The sequence below is a fragment of the Protobothrops mucrosquamatus genome, unplaced genomic scaffold (assembly GCF_001527695.2).
Source record: "Protobothrops mucrosquamatus isolate PMUCROS unplaced genomic scaffold, P.Mucros_1.0 scaffold1941, whole genome shotgun sequence".
Classification (NCBI taxonomy): domain Eukaryota; kingdom Metazoa; phylum Chordata; class Lepidosauria; order Squamata; family Viperidae; genus Protobothrops; species Protobothrops mucrosquamatus.
Genome location: NW_015388062.1, coordinates 77,827 through 95,409, shown reverse-complemented (window position 1 = coordinate 95,409; position 17,583 = coordinate 77,827). Strand labels below are relative to the sequence as shown.

General features: G+C 46.9%; 1 protein-coding gene across 1 annotated transcript in view; it reads right to left on the bottom strand.

The window, feature by feature from the left end:
- LOC107294431 (CCR4-NOT transcription complex subunit 3-like) overlaps nucleotides 1–17,583 on the bottom strand; it is a 42,124-nt gene that overhangs the window by 7,300 nt on the left and 17,241 nt on the right. Inside the window, exons 12-15 of the mRNA XM_015823661.1 lie at nucleotides 17,193–17,298; nucleotides 15,297–15,474; nucleotides 13,695–13,794; nucleotides 9,578–9,779 (exon numbers count right to left, since the gene is read on the bottom strand). Of these exons, the coding sequence (XP_015679147.1) occupies nucleotides 9,578–9,779; nucleotides 13,695–13,794; nucleotides 15,297–15,474; nucleotides 17,193–17,298 (586 nt within the window). The remainder of the gene's footprint in view (nucleotides 1–9,577; nucleotides 9,780–13,694; nucleotides 13,795–15,296; nucleotides 15,475–17,192; nucleotides 17,299–17,583) is intronic.

The following is a 17,583-nucleotide window of genomic DNA, read 5'->3' as shown; positions in this document are numbered from 1 at the left end:
GGGGGTTGGGGTGGCAGGAAAACACTCCGTGCGGGGGTTGGGGCAGTGGGAAAACACTCCGTGCAAGGGTTGGGGCAGCGGGAGAATGCTCCGTGCAAGGGTTGGTGCGACAGGAGCAGGACGCTCCGTGCGGGGGTTGGGGCGGCGGGAGAACGCTTCGTGCAAGGGTTGGGGCGGCGGGAGAACGCTCCATGCGAGGGTTGAGGCAGCGGGAGCAGGACGCTCCGTGTGAGGGGTGGGTCGGAGCGGTGGCGGCGATGGAGCACTCCATTGGGGTGGGGGTGGGGAAAGTAGTGGCTGGCGGCGGGGCGCTTCTCATTCTCACTGTGTTTTTTCCCCTGACCTTTAAACTATTTTTTAAAACACAAGAGTTGTATCACAGAAAAGCCAACCCATGGCTGAATGGAATACGATGGCCTCCTTGAACTTACCATCTTACCACCCGTCAGTAACAACCCCACAAAACCCCCACCCCAGTGGTGGGATTCATTCCATAGAACAGGTACCTAATTTATTTTGAGTTCGGAGAACCGGCCCAGAAATGGCCAGACTAGCGTGCATTCACGTGCCTCCAATCCCTTCCTTCCTTGCTGCAATCTGGCTTTGCAACAAGCAAGGCGGTTGAATGCACGCTAGTCTGGGCTCTCAAAAAAACGGGGTTTTTTCCCCTGCTCATGACAAGTGAAAATACTCCACCTTACCTGATACCAGATTTTTTTTTCTCCACTGGATGTTTGCTGCCAGACTGGGAGCAAAAAGCCAAGGAGAGAGGAGAGAAGCCTCCTTACGTGGGATGGGGGGGGGAGTTTTGCTGCCAGATTGTTTTGCTTGATGCAGCAGAATGGGAAGGATCCACATTCTGCAGTAAGTAAACTTTAAAGAGAGTTTTAAAAGTATGGCAGAGAAAATAATCCACCTTATGTGGGATAAGGTTTTTTTTCTCCGCTCCCCCCCCCCGGCACACCTCAGTACCTACCATGGCTGCCAGCCACTCGTGCAGGTCCATTAGGCCACCGCCCAGCACAAAGGAGATGAAGCAGTCAGCTAGGAAGCCCCGCTTAGGCTTAGAGGTGGTAGAGCACACCCAGGGCCAGCAGGCAAAAGACCACCCCAAGCGGGGAAAGCCGGATCCCCATCGGCGTCATGGCCACCCAGGCCCAGCAGAGATGGAGAGAGGCACACAAGCCTAGCTGGGAGTGGGGGGCCATGGCGCCGATGGAGATCCGGCTTTCCCCGCTTGGGGTAGCCTTTGGCTTGCTGGGCGTGGGCGTGTTCTACCACCTCTACTTGAGCTTGCTAGCCAGCCGTTTCACCTTTGTGCTGGGTGGGCCAGGTGCTCCAGGCAGCGGTGGTAGCCTAATGGACCTGCACGAGCTGCTGGCGCCGGCGGCCCGAGGCGGGGCTAAAGTGCGTCGGGTGTGCAAGGGGAACAGGCTCCACGTGCGGGCCAAGGGCAAGATCTGCGAGGGGGGCAAGGAGATGACCAGCAGCAACCTGCTCTCCAACCGCAAGCAAAAACAGATGGGACGGAGTAGGCACGTCCGGCGGTCTGCATCACGTGCCTCCCCCCTCCCCTACTCTGCCTGCTGCTGGAGGGCTGACCCGGTACTGGCAGTGGGCTGCGGAGCCCCAGAGTGCACCGGTTGAGGGGTGGGCAGGCTGTGGCTGCTGATGGACACTGTTGGCCCCCATGCACTCGCTGTGTGTGGGGGCCGATGGTGTCAGGCAGCAGCCACCCCTGCCTCGCCTTGCGGCAATGGCACCCCTGCCCTGCCCCATGCCTCGCCTTACCTTGCCTCGCCTCACCCTGCAGGATGAGCCTCCTGCCCACCGTCCCACCTGCCAGAGACGTCCTGGATCTCCCCCAACCCTGCCCGGCCCCCACAGGTGTCCCTCCCCATGAGCAACATCGAGGTGGACACACCCACCCAGGCCATGCCCACCCACGCTACCATGACTACCATAGCCACGCCCACTCTGTGGCCACACCCACTCTGGCCACGCCCCCGGCACCCGGCGATGCATAAGTGGGTTTCGGGTTGCAGTTTGGGCACTCGGTCTCAAAAAGGTTCGCCACCACTGCCCTAATCCATCACTTCATTGAGGGATTAGACGATCACCTCTCTCAGGCCTTCATCTATAGAGCAGTACCTGATCAGCTGCAAGAATGGTACCAGGCAGCGGTGAAGCTAGACGTTCAGCTCGCCCGCTATAAGAAGCCTCCCCCATCTGAATCCGAGCAGCAGCCAGAGCAACCCGAACAGCAAATCACCCCCATGAAAACCTCCGACTGCAATAGCTGAGAGACCCAGGCCACTTACAGGCCCATCAATTAAGTGTTTCCGGTGCGGACAGAAGGGACATAGAGCAGCAAACTGTCCAGTCCCCTACCCCCGACTACAGTGCAGACCGGAACCAGCGGCGAGAAGGAAACCTGCCCAGCGGCTGACGAGAGAGAAATCCAACCGGGTCACGCAGGAACCTGTTGCCCAGATTACACCCCCCACACAGGAGGACGCCGAGACTCCGGGTGGACCCACCCCTGCTCTACCCTTCTTTGACAGCGACGACAGAGAGAACGACCCGATGGTGAGTCGACACGTCCCGCCTTTTTCACTGGCCGCCAAACTTATAATCCCTAAGTCGGGGGCACAAATAGACTTAAACGTGCTAATTGATTCTGGATGCTCCCGTTGCATCATTAGCTTGCCGTTTGCCATGAAATTGGGTATACGGGCAAAACTGCTCTCCAAGCCTGTGAGGTTTGAGCAAGCCGATGGCTCCCTGATGGCAGGGACCCTTGTCACGCAATTAACTGAGCCCCTACGCCTAGAAATAGGTGAGCACTGGGAGTTTATTCGCTTCCTGGTGGCTCCAAAAATGACTGAGACTGTGATCCTAGGGCTAGCCTGGTTGGACAAATGGAAGCCGTTTATCTGGTGGGAGAAAGGAATGAGAACTGTGAGATTACCTATAGCGCCTAAACCTCCCACCGATTCAACTGACGTTGCGGGACACCTTAGGCCACCCAATGAACAAGTGCACTTGGCTACTTCACCGCCACCAGGTGAACCACTCATCCCCAGTGAATACCGGGACCTAGTGGAGGCATTTAGTGAAAAAGAATGCGATGCCCTGTCCCCTCACAGACCCAATGACTGCTCTATTGAACTGGTACCAGGTGTTCTATCCCAGCCTATAGCCGTCCTTGTTAAAGGCACAAGGACAAAACCCCTTTTGAGAAAATAGGCTGGAGACTCAAAAGAAAACAAACCCCTTTTAATATGGGTAACAAACCTGCCAAATAGTCCAGAAACAAAAGCAGCAAAACACAATCCAAATGGAGGAAATTGTCCACACGAAACACAATGCAAAACAGTGTAGTAGTCACCGGCAATACTAACAGAACATGATCCCATGAAGTACTTTGCAATGGTTGCCTTCAGTAACCAGCACCGCCCACACATTCCCCTTTTGTAATTCAGTTCTCAAGGCGTGGCTTCTCAGTGCCTTCTCTGGAGTCGTCCCATTGCCTCTTTCTGGTTACTCTCCTAGCTTGTCTTCGTTTGTGGGCGTCTCTCATTTCCGACAGCTGTGCATCCTCCGAGTCTGACTCCTCCTCCCCACACAGCTGCATCTCATCCTGAACACGACTGGAGGGGCCTGGCTCCTCACTGGAATGTGAGTCTTGTAACTCATCAGAGCCTCCCTCCACCTCCTCCTCCTCAGATTCCCCGGACTCAGCTGTTGGGAACACAGGCTGGCACGGAATCACGACACCAGGAGCCAAACTCCCACGACCGAGAATGTACGCTATGTCCCCCCTCGAAATGGAGGAGATGCAGTGATACATGAACAAAAACCTAGCGAGGAGGTTCATTGAACAGGCCAAATCTACCATGGGAGCCCGTGTTGTTCAAAGAAAAAAAAGATGGGTCTCTTTGTCTCTGCATAGACTATAAGGGTCTCAACACTGTGAGTGTGGAAAACAAATACCCCCTCCCCCTCCTAAAGGACTTATTAACCCATCTGGCTAAGGGGAGTGTCTTCACTAAATTAGACCTGAGAGAGGCATATTACCAGGTGAGAATAAAGGAGGGAGACGAGTGGAAAACTGCCTTCAACTGCCCCATGGGGAACTATCAATTCAAGGTCATGCCATTTGGACTACAGGGGGGCCCAGCCGTATTCATGCAGTTGATTAATGAGGTCCTACATGATCACTTGTACAAAGGGGTTTTGGTGTATCTTGATGATATCCTGATATACAGCACGAATATGACTGATCACATAAAGCTGGTGAGAGAAGTGTTAAAGAAACTATTGAATGCCAATGTAAGGACCCACCTCACTTTACATCTTAAGAAGACAGAACTCTTGGAATATCTCTTCCAACAGGCATCTTTATTAAGAGAAAATGATTGCAGGCATGCTAGACAGGATCTGGGGAATTCTCTCCCATCCTTCAATGTTTTAAGTGTTCCCAAGCAGCCCCCACCCCAGTTCTTCCGGGCGACGATCACTCATCCTCTCTTTTCCCAGATCCCAGGCGTTGCATTGTTCCCCCCCTTTTCCCTCACAGCCGACAAAAGGGAGACTTCAGAGAGAGAGAGTAGATGAAAGGCGATGGCCATATTGTTATGGTCAGTCCTCTTGATGAGAATCAACATCCAGTCACTTTGTAGTTTAATGAAGGAAGTGAGAGTCATAAAACGCCCTTGCTTATCCTCCTCCCCTTTCGTAGTATGACAGAATCCAGAGAGAGTAAGAAATGGGTTTTTTTCAGAGTAGGTAGCTAGAAATGAAATATAATTGGATTCTGACAGCAAAGCTTTATGCGAAATTGTCAAAATGTGAATTTCACCAGACCCGGTTAGATTATCTTGGCTACAGAATTTCCAACGAGGGCATTGAAATGAAATCCAGCGAGGTGAAAGCTGACAGACTCATCAAAAGGTTTCATGCGAAATACCCCAACAAACCGAAAAATAGCCCCTAACATATGCTTTTGTTTAGATTCCAGGATCTGGTTTTTTTTTCAAGGGGGGCTGGATGTCAAAGCTGCTAACATTGGATGTTCTTGCTCTGACAAAATATGCAGAGCTGTGTGGTATTTTTAGAGTTAACTCAGATGATGCTAGGAGGGGAGGAGAAAGAATGTATGTGGGTAATTATATTAGATAAAAATCCCGCTCTGCAAATGGAAGAGAACCTTTGGCCTTCAAACTGATAGGACACGGGTCGGCAACCCGCGGCTCTTTCAGCCGTCTCCTGGGGCTCCCTGTCCTCAGCCACGATGTGCAGTCTGAAAAAAAAAAGTGGGACTAAAAAAGTTCAACCAATCAATTCAAACTTCTCATGAAGTTTGAATTGATTGGTTGAACTTCTTTGGTTTGTGGGACTGCCCACAAACCTCTTTCCTTCTTCGTACTGCACGTGGTGGCCGGGAGGATTGCTGGAAAGGTGTCCCTGGTAAGGAGCCGCAGGTGGCCGGTCTCGGGGTGCCTCTTCCCTGCCCGGTGGGTCTCCCATTGCCCTGCTCCGCCGCCGCCTCTGTTAGTCGGGGGGGAGTCGCCGGGGGTCTCTGTAGCTTCCCCTCTCCGCCTGCGCCTTTTGGCCATCTCACGGGCAGCGGATTCCCCCGTGGCGCCTGCCCGGCCCTTTCCCCACCTGCTGCGCGGTCCTCTTGGCCGTCCTCCCGCTGCCGCTGCTGCCGGTCGCGCTGAGTGAGGCCGAAGAGGCGGCAGCGAGCGGGCAGCCGCGCCACTTCGCCGTCCTCCTGCCACCGCCGCCCTCGGTGCTGCAGGAGGAAACCTTGGGCTTCGAAGGCGGCGGGGCCGGCGGCTGATCGGGACCCCCCCTCGTCCCCGCGGCGGCATTCCTCATTGCCGGCGCGGCCACCCATGGTGCACCCGGCCTTGGCGCCCTCCTCTTGCGACGGCAAAGTGTCTGAGGACGCAGTGGGGGTGGCGGCCGGGCCAGGGGCAGTGGGGACCCCCGACGATGCTGCAGTGGCCGCCGCCGGAGCCGCTGCCTCCCGTCCTGCTCCCCTTCCCTGCCCGTTCGGCTGAGGATGCGGCGGGGGCGGCGGCCGGGCTGGGGGTGGTGGGGAACCCCGACGATGCTGCAGTGGCGGCCGCCGTGCCGCCACTGCCTCCCGTCCTGCTCCTCCTCCCCACCCGTTCGGCGCCGTCTGCCTTTCGTTCTCTCTCTCTCCTCACCTGGAGAGAGAGAGAGAAAGAGAGAGAGAGGAAAGAGAGAAAGAGAAAGAGAGAGAGAGGAAAGAGAAAGAGAGGAAAGAGAGAGAGAAAGAGAGAGGAAAGAGAGAAGAGAGAGAGAGGAAAGAGAAAGAGTGGAAAGAGAGAAAGGAAAGAGAAAGAGAGAAAGAGGAAAGAGAGAGAGAGGAAAGAGAGAGAGAAAGAGGGAGAAAGAGAGAGGAAAAAGAGAGAGGGGGAGAGGAAAGAGAGAAAGGGGGAGAGGAAAGAGAAAAAGAGAGGAAAGAGCGAAAGAGAAAGAGAGGAAAGAGAGAGAGAAAAGAGAAAGAGAGGAAAGAGAGAGAGAAAAGAGAAAGAGAGGAAAGAGAGAGAGAGGAAAGAGAGAGAGAGAAGATAGAGAGGAAAGAGAGAGGAAAGAGAGAAAGAGAGAGGAAAGAGAAAGAGAGAGAGGAAAGAGAAAGAGAGGAAAGAGAGAGAGGAAAGAGACAGAAAGAGAGGAAAGAGAAAGAGGAATGAGAAAAAGAGAGAGAAAGAGGGAGAAAGAGAGAGGAAAAAGAGAGAGGGGGAGAGGAAAGAGAAAAAGAGAGAGAGAAAGAGGGAAAGAGAGAGAGAGAAAGAGGGAGAGGAAAGAAAGAGAGGGGGAGAGGAAAGAAAGAGAAAGGAAAGAGAGAGACAGAGAGAGACCCTTTTGACATCTAAAATGAAGATAACACTGCATATATCCTTTTTTACCTTTATTTTATATATACACACACAAACACACACACAAATATATATAGATATATATATAGATATATAGATAGATATATAGATAGATATATTATATATATATATATTATATCCCTTAATTCTTTGTTAGCAATCCAAATTTTGAAAACACACACACATATATATATATATATATATGTATGTATGTATGTGTGTATGTATGTATGTATGTATGTATGTATGTATGTATGTGTATATATATATATATATATATATATATATATATATGTTTTTCAAAATTTGGATTGCTAACAAAGAATTAAGGGAGTACTGGGATAGCTATTTCTAACCTTATTTGGTTTCATCAGCCAGACATACCCTTCTGAGATTCGAACCTGGGCTGTCTGCATGTTAAGCAGAGGTGTTAGCCACTAGGCCACAGGCTCTTTCTCACTTTGTTAGCTACAAGAGACAGGGGAAGAGGATGAAGAGGAGGTTTTCGCGGGTGTTTGTATGTAGGTCTTTAGTTATTCGGGTTTTCTCCCGCGTAGAATTACACACTACTCCCAGAAGCACGAAGCTGAAGACACCAGCCTGAAGATGACGAATGTGACTTCGTCGAAACGTCGCCAAGACACTTCTAATTCTACGCGGGAGAAAACCCGAATAACTAAAGACCTACATATATATATATATATATATATATATATATATATATATATATATATATATATATATATATATATATATATATATATATATATATATATGTGTGTGTGTGTGTGTGTGTGTATATATATATATAAAAGTGCTTTTTGAACACCCTGTCAGACCAAATATGGGAGAGAGAGAAGTCCCATATTTGGGCTGACAGGGTGTTCAAAAAGCACTCATTGTAGCTAACAAAGCGAGAAAGAGCCTGTGGCCTAGGGGCTAACACCTCTGCTTAACATGCAGACAGCCCAGGTTCGAATCTCGGAAGGGTATGTCTGGCTGATGAAAACCAAATAAGGTTAGAAATAGCTATCCCAGTACTCCCTTAATTCTTTGTTAGCAATCCAAATTTTGAAAAACACATATGATGTCGCAGTTAAGCGACTGCTGCCTGTGGATGGCTCTAGATTGAGCTGATACAGGCAAAAGATTTCTCTTTCCCATATTTGGGCCGACAGGGTGTTCAAAAAAAAAAGCATTCATATATATATAAAAACAGGAAGTTTTTCAGACAGACCGGTCTGATTGAGTACACCTTGACATTTTTAACTGCTATACTGCAGTTTTTCTTTATATATATATATATATATAAATATATATATATATTTGTTTTCGTAGATTTTCACGGGTACAGGTATGCAGGTCTTGTGCCCACTAGTCTTTTGTGTTATAACGACCTGGGTAATGGGTTGTGTGATTACATGTGGACACCACATCACAGAACTCAGGGGGTTACAATGCTAAAGCTCAGGATGTTACAACACAGCCAACCACCCAGGATGTTGCAACACAAATCTCAGGATATCACTACACTAGATCTCAGGATGTAATCACACAACCCATTACCCAGGTCGTTATAACACAAAAGACTAATGGGCACACAGCCAGCACCTCAACTACTCAGGATGTTACAAAACAGCTGAACAATCTGCAAACAATAGCTCCCACACAGCCAACCAATCCAACCAATATATATATATAAGGTAAAAAAGGATATATGCAGTGTTATCTTCATTTTAGATATCAAAAGGGTTTTGCGGCTCCCAGTGTTTTGTTTTCGGTGGGAAATGTGTCCAAGTGGTTCTTTGAGTGTTTTGGGTTGCCTACCCCTGTGATAGGAGAACGTGATTTATGACAGCAAATTAAGGGAGGGAACATGCTGGCAAAATATGTGCTCAGGGGAGGAGAATTTAGATCTTGGCAACCCTCATTCATGCCAAGCCAACATTTTGTAACATGAATAAAAGACTTTTTAGGATAAACAATGCCTGGAAGTTCTTTGAAGTGTTTCATTAGTCGGAACCATGACATAGTTTTTGGAAGGCTCTGGTAGCCATTCCCAAGGTTTCTCTTCGGGTCAGTGGTTCTGCACTCTTGGGTCAACAGCCTTTAACCTACTTGTTGCATTTGATAAGGGAGACTTAGCTCTATAGGCAGTCCTTGACTTACAACAAGCATTCGTTTAATGACAGTTCGAAGTTACGACAACAGTGGAAAAATGATTTACCACCTGTTCTTGCGTTTACAACCATCCCAGCATCCCCATGGTCACACGATCACCATTTGTGGCCCTTCCATATGGCTCCAACGAGTGAGGTCAACGGGGCACGCCAGATTGGCTTAACGACCACATGATACACTTAACTGCAACGATTTGCTTAACCACCGTGGCAAAAAAAAAAGGGTCACAAAATCAGGCTAAAGTAACTCAGCTTGCTTAGCAACAGAAACTCTGATCTTGATTGTGGTTGCTAAGTCAAGGTCTACCTCTATGCTCGGAAATCACTAAGAAGATTCTGAACTAATTTGAAAACTACAGCAATATAAATTTCAAGGAACTGCCATTCTGTCCACCGTTTTTCCCCTTTTCTCCAAGGAGATGATTTATTGTTACTCCAATGCCCTCCTGTCCTCAGGCTTTTTCCCATGATCCCCCTTACCGGATTCTTTCCGAATCAGAAGGATGAGGCATGTGGTGCCAGGCGGCCTCTTCCATGGCCTGTTGGTAGAGCTGCTCCTTAATGAGAGGCACGGGCCCCAGAGGGCACACCCCGAGGGAAAGGGGGATGTTCACCTCCGAGAGCTGGATGGGGGGCTGGTTGGAGGCTGGCTGAGATGTTGTGCTAGTAATTAAGATGTCAGCTGGAGCAAACAAAGGAAGGAAGGACCACTCAGAAATTGTACGCTTAGGGTTGTCATTATTTTGACAATTCCTACTCCTCTCCAAGATCCTAGATTTTTCTTTTTCAAACTTGGCAACCTGAAGATTCATGGACTTCAACTCCCAGAATTCTGGCTGGCTGGGAAATTCCAGGAGTTGAAGTTCACATATCTTAAAGTTGCCAAGTTTGAAAAACACTGTCCTAGATCCAACTAGAAAGATTTGCTTGGCAATAATCACTTAAGAGCAAAAATAGGTGAAAACATAAACCAGACTTCAGTGTCTATCCTCGATTCTCAGTGTCTAACCTGGGAATAATTTAAGACAATTGCAAGCCAACCCTTTTGGAGCAAACCAAGGTGGAGAAGGCTGATGTGGAGGGAAGAGCTCCCCCCCTTTTTTCCCCCTGAAAACCACAATTTTTCCCTTCCAGATCCCTTTCTCTTTAATTTCCCTGATCCACAGTTTCACCAAGACTTTTTTATTTTGCTGTGCACAATAAGTCAAATATTCTCTTTGTTTCTTACAATCCAATGGATAAAAAACAAAACAGCAGTGGGCAAGTCACGGGCCAACACCTGGCCCGAAGAGATTTACTTTGATTGATATCCTGTTTTCCTTCCAAAGCAGAAGGCTATTGATTCCAGAACTGCCAATATAATGGATGGCCAGAGGAAGAAGAAACATTTGAGATTTCAGGAAGAGGGAAGATGAGAACTACTTGGGTCTGATCCTTTACTGGGGAAGGTGTGTGTGTCTGTGGGGGAGGCATATGCACAGGGGTTAATTTTTGGTGGCCAGGGCTATATTTAACTTTGATGGGGATAGAAGGATCCAACTGCAATGAATGGGACCAGTTTATCCGAGGAACCATCACAGCCTAAGGGGATTAGCCCACCCCACTCAATTTCGCAGAAGGGGCACGCTGCAGGCATTGGTCAAGGAGTTTCGGCTGGAGGAGTCTACGAGGGGAGCCCTTCTTGCCGTGCCCCCCCCTTCTTTGGAGCATCTTGCATATGGAGGTATGGTCTGCCCCAACCCTTCTGCCTTCCAGAAGAGTTAACTAGCATGCTTCTGCTAGTTAGCTTGGGGTCCTGATGGGGGTGCTCTATGCTTGAGATGGCTGGTGGACTAAGAGGGAAGATGCCACCAACATACTGTTCTTACTTTTGGTTTTCTAGTTTTCTACCTAATCTTGTTAATTTTAATGTTTTAAATACACCCATCCATCCATCCAATGGGGCTTCATCCTACACATAGACAGGACTGGGATTTTTCAAGGGTGTGTGTGTGTGTAATTTGGCATTTAAGAACAAACATTCTTGATAGTACACAAAAACAAAATCGAATTAAAGATGGAGGAAGGAGACCAAGCAAGGAATAACATTAAAGGAGGATATGGCTGAAGAATCCGACTTCCCTTATACTACTTGGAGCACCCTGGATAGGTTGAGACTTGGAGAGCTCAAGTGTAAAACCAAGTGGATGCTCTTAGCAGACAACAACACGCTGTGTGAATGTGGAGAAACACAGAGCCCAGCCCATCTGCTGATATGTCGGCTACTAACAGAAACATGTACCAATAGTGACTTAGTTTTGGCCAATGACACAGCCAGGAGGGTGGCTTCATTCTGGCAGTTTAACGTTTGATCCAGATATGGAACAACTGCATTTACTTCAGGATTTCAATTATAGTTTTGTGTATTTTCTGGTTCAAAATACTGGGAAACATAGTTAGTGGAGATATATATACATATTATCTTGAGTTTGGTGCACCCTGTCGGCCCAAGCTTCGTGCTTCTAGGAGTAGTGTGTGATCGCAGTTGTTTCTTCCTTTTAACTGCCAGTGGGGTTTGAACTGATTGGGTGGGAGCTTGGCTGTGTTCTGATTGGGTGGAGGTGTGTTCTGATTGCTTAAGGGGCTTGGCTGTGCTCTGATTGGATGGGTGCTTGGCTGTGCTCTGATTGGATGGGGGAGCATGGAAAAGAGGAAGGGGACAGAGAACACATCGCAACAGGACAGCCAGGACAAGGAAAGAGGGAGTGTGAGAGGAGAGAGGGGTTAAGGGATACGGAGAGCTTGAACAATCAAAAAAGGGGGGGAGGGAGTCCACCTGGCCCAGAATTACACGCAGAGAGAATGAGCAGCAATACACACATAGGCAGGGGAGGCAAGAAAAGATTAGTCACCGGCACGAAGGAGCCGAGTGCAAACGACATTTTATCTATAAAAGAACTCTCCCATGGACAGGCGTTTAGCCCTGACGATGTCGGAAGTTTCCGACGAAAGCTTGGTGATTGGTAATGGTATTAAACTTTTTTAGTTTATTATACTCCTGGTGTTCACGTTTATTGATTTGAAGATGAATATACCCAGGAGTCACGTTTTTATTTTTAACGTTATTATTGACATATATATATATATATATATATATATATATATATATATATATATATATATATATATGAGAGTTAATTGTGCTAAAAATCCGACTCTTGGGAATCATAGTAAAAGAATAAAACCGAGCACCAAGAGGAATAAAGTATAAAAGTTTAAAAATTTAATAAGCCGAGCTTTCGAATCTGCCTAACACCCTGATAATGAATGTAACAGCATTCAAAAGGACGCGAATTCAGAAAAAGGAGCCGGACATCAAAGCAGGCAGCACGCTTGAAGTGCGGCAGGATCAGCTGGGGCCGGTTACGCGCTCCAGGAGCCGGAAGCAGGCGTTGAACGACTGTATATAAACCTTCCCAGCATTTGCCTTTTTAACCCTGATGATGTCAAGTGCACTTGACGAAAGCTTGGTAGATTAAACTCTATATGTTTTATAGATTTCTCTTGGTGGTCGCTTTGCTTTATAATGAATATTCCCAAGAGTCGTATTTTTGTTTTTATTGCTGAATATATATATATATATTTAATACATTGACTTATATGCCGCCCTTCTCCCCACGGGACTCAGGGCGGCTCACAGCATATTAAAACAACATAGCACATTTCCCCAATAAAAGCCAATTAAAACCAAATATTTGTATATATATATATATATATATATATATATATATATATATATATATATATATATATATATATATATATATATATATATATATATATATATATATATATATATATATATATATATATATATATATATATATATATATATATATATATATATATATATATACACACACACACACGTTTTCTGAGGTTTTCGCGGGTGTTTGTATGTAGGTCTTTGGTTATTCGGGTTTTCTCCCGCGTAAAATTGGAAGTGTCTTGGCGACGTTTCGACGAAGTCCCATTCGTCATCTTCAGGCTAGTGTTTTCAGCTTCGTGCTTCTAGGAGTAATGTGTGATCGCAGCTGTTTCTTCCTTTTAACTGCCAGTGGCACGACCACAAACTAGAAGCCAGTCCACAGCTGCATCATTAGCCACTTTAAACCCCTCCAATCCATACATGAAGCAAACTGACACCCACCATAAAGATGTGGCACGACCACGAAGCCAAACAACAGCAACGCAGGTCACCATCTCAAGTCCCCCTGCAACTCAGACTAACCCGAGCACAGCAAAGTCCCCTCCCAAACAGAGCACTCCCCCAGCCAATCAGAGCACAGCCAACCCCCCATCCAATCAAAGCACAGCCAAGCCCCTTAACCAATCAGAACACATCTCCACCCAATCAGAACACAGCCAAGCTCCCACCCAATCAGTTCAAACCCCGCTGGCAGTTAAAAGGAAGAAACAGCTGCGATCACACATTACTCCTAGAAGCACGAAGCTGAAAACACCAGCCTGAGAGAGACATTTTGCAGACATTTTGCACTGGTTTGGCCCTGCTCCTGACCCATAGCTTGAGGGAGGAGATGTCCCTTTTTTCACTTACCCCTTTCAGCCAGGTGAAGAGATGGCACGGGGTCTTCTATGCTAGAACTGATCGCTGCCCTCTCAGCCATGGACTTCAACGTACTTAGAGGTTCAGGCGCCTACAGAACAAAAGACAGAGCCATAGGAAAGGAGGTAATGGAGAAAGGTGGCACACCTATGTGTTTAAGAACTCTGCTAAAAAACAAAGTGAATAAGCAAAGTTTGTGGGAGATCTCAAGCCAATCATGGTTTCTCTGGTTAGCAAGCCTTACAGAGCTGTTGAAAAGCTAACATGCAACAAGTCCACCTCCATGTATCAGCCCAAGGGGTTCTTTTCTAAAACAGTTAAAGCCATGCCGAATCACAGCAAAGGCCTATGCAATGTCCTCAAGAACAAACCAGAAATATTTTGAGATATTCTCAGCAGGCAATCAGAACAAAAGTGTCCTTGCGTTCCCCGGTAATTAAGACCCACAAATATGCTGCCCCTAGTTCTGAAGGAAATACATTTTGTATCACGGCCAGAAGCCACTAACACGTTTACCTTTTCATCTAACCTCTTTCAAAGCTACAGTTTGTGGCAGTCAATTCCACTATGCATTGATTAAAAAAAAACCAACTTTTGTCCTATGTCTCTTACCACTCAACTTCAATGAAAGGATGTAAGTTTTAATATTATGGAAAAGCGATAAAAAGATTTTTCTCTATCCATTTTTCTCCGCGCCTTGTGGAGTTTTATACATTCTAAGTGTGTCCTCCCTTACTTCCCTTTTACCTCTCTCCAGTTAAAACAACAACATGCTATTACTTCTCCTTGGAAAACTGTTCAACCCCCTCTATTATTTTGGTCATTTCCCTTTTCTAGGATTGTGGTATCAATTTCAGCCCATGATGCTTGGAAATGAACATTGTATTTCAAATCCAATCATACCACAGATTTATTAAGGGGAATTAGGAAATTGGCAGTTTAGCATCTTATTTTATTCCTGGTGATGCCTGATAAGGAGTCTGGCTTTTTCACAGTTTCACTCACGGCCCAAAATCCTCACAGAATTGAGAGTTTTATCTAGCTGTGTATTGCAAACTCAACCTGTTTCCTAGCCAACCATCACCAGCTCATTTCCTGCCAACATGTACAGGATTAGGATACTGTTTTTTTTTCTCCATTTAAAGTTTTAAATTCCTTTAGGTTTGTCATTTTATTGTCCCTACCCCAAAACGTTTCTTGGAACCTTGTGCTGTCCCTGTTTTACTCCAAATGCCTAAACCAGGGGTAGGCAACCTTGGCTCTTTTATGACTCGTGGACTTCAACTCCCAGAATTCCTGAGCCAGCCATGGCTCAGGAATTCTGGGAGTTGAAGTCCACGAGTCATAAAAGAACCAAGGTTGCCTACCCCTGCCCTAAACAATTGAACACTTTTGTTCACCCTAAGACCAGTCCACTGATTGACAAGTTAGAAAACTCTGGTTCTAGCACAGGTCTTGATGGGTCCCAGATTGCAATTTTTCAGGTTCTGAAAATTCTCCCAGCTCAGCCGTCTTTCCCCACAAGCCACAGCAATGCTTTGAAACCGTCTGTTGGGTGGAAGTGTGGCACAAGGGAACCAGAGGGCTTCTAACCTTGATCTCAGGCGTGGAGCTGAACTGGGGCGGCCCGTTGAGCAACGTCTGGGCAGATTTGCTGTCGGAGAAGCTGGGTGTGGGTGAGGCAGGTGGGTTGGCAGTCAGAGGCACCAGGAGGCTGGATCCAGTGCTGTTGCCGACACTTGATGGCTGAGGAGCTGCACTGGGCTCTTTCCTATCAGAATGAAGCAAGGCAAAGATGTTTCTTGGGGTGGCTTGACCCCGTTTCTTTGGGAAAAGGAGTCAGAAGAGCCATAAGATTTTAAAGAAATAACTACAGCTGCCGATTAGCATATTCCTCGTGGACCAGTACTGGGCCGCGGCATGCCAGCAACCGGTCCGCACAAACAAGCAAAGCCCCATCCGCGGGATGCAGGCAGCACTCAAAACCACGCCCCCTCCAGTCCGTGGAAAAAACTCTCTCCAAGGAACTGGTCCCTGGTGCCCAAAAGGTTGGGGACCACTGCTTCGACTTACGATTACAATTGGGACGGAATATTCATTACTAAGCAAGATGGCCATTAAGCATGCCCAATTTTACGCCTTTTTTTTTTTGCCATGGTTGTTGTTCAGTGGATCATGCAGCTTGTCAACGCTGCTAACATCGGATGTTTTGCATTGACAACAGATGAAAATGTAGCCATCTTTTTCCCTTTCGCTTTTAGAGTTAGATGATGCTGGAAGGGGGGGGATGTGAATGAGAGTCTAGCTAGACATAACAACACTAAACGTGAGAATCAAGGTTATTGAGCACAGAGCTGATAAAGAGGCCACCGTTTGAAGCTAATTGGGGAATGTGATTTATGACTGTTAATTGGAGGAGGGAATTGTGCTTTGATACTATGGGCCCAGGGGAGGGGAATTCAGTTTTTGGCTTTGATTATGCAGTGCCGATATTCTGCTACTCGAATAAAAGATTCTTTAAGGTAAACAATGCCTCAAAGTTCTTTTGAAGAGTTTCATCTGTCATAACCATGACATAGCTGTTAAGTGAATCTGGCTTCCCCCATTGACTCTGCCTGTTGGAAGCTGGCTGGGAAGGTCACAAAGGGCGATCACATGACTCCAGGACTCTGGAACTCTTGTAAAAATACATGCCTGTTGCCGAGTGCCAGAATTTTAACCACGTGACTGTGGGGATGCTGCAACGGTCCTAAGTGCGAGGACCAATTGTAAATCATTTTTTCAGTGCCGTTGTAACTTGGGATGGTTGCTAAACAAATGGTGGTAAGTCAAGGAGCGCCTGTCCCTCGCTAGCATGGATCTGCAAAGGAACCAGACTGAACCACCACTTGAGCCAAATTCCCCCCTTTATAAATATATAAGATATTTCTTTTCTCCAAGTTATTCATGTTCCAGGCTGTATACGCATGCTACAATTTCACATGAAGGTGAAAATCCTCTATTTCTGAGGAATAATGGGCATGTTTGCCTAATAACGACTTTGCACCAATCCAGCACAAACTGACAGAGGCTATTCAGTCTACTATAGATTTTCTGCAGCTATACCAAACAAGGGATGATTCCCAAACTGTAGGATGACGTTGTTAAAAAGCAAACTGCTCTTGAAAACCTGCCTAGAATGGGAATGTTAGGGAGTGGGGGACCCTACAGATAGTATTTTCAAAGGGGACAGAAGAAAGTAGCAAAATGTTGAAAACTGTTTCTCAGCTCCCGAGGGTTAACATGAATGAATTTTATTTTTTGAATTATTTAGACCTTGGACTACCTAGAACTTAAAACACGTTAAAGCTGAATCTAAGCCTGGAAAAACATGCAATGGTGGTGGTGTTGACTGCGGTTACTGGGTCCAGCTACCAGGCTTCTAGAGAAAAAAGTTATATTGAGAGGAAGGGAAGAGGACACAGAAAAACCCAGGAAGAAGATACTCACGTGGAAGCACTGGGTGGATTGTGTGACGTTGTCTGGTTAGGCAATGACTGGTTGCTGCTGCTTAGTGTCGAATCTGAGCTGTTGTCGGCTACCACGGAGCTGTAACCTGGCAGGAGACAGAGAGGCTAAATTCTCTCTAACATGAAGCTCTGGATCTCTCCTCTTGATTCCTTGCTTGTCCCATGCCAGCTTTTTACACAACCGTCTGCCCTCTGGATGAGCTGGGCCTCAATGCATCGCCAAGCCTGATAGGATTTATGGGCGTTGAATCCCACACATCTGGAGGACAGCCGACTGCAGAAGATTGTTCTCAGGTAAAACAACAGTCTATACACAAGCACTCCTTGACTTACGACCGACTGCTTAATAACCATTTGAAATTACAATGGGC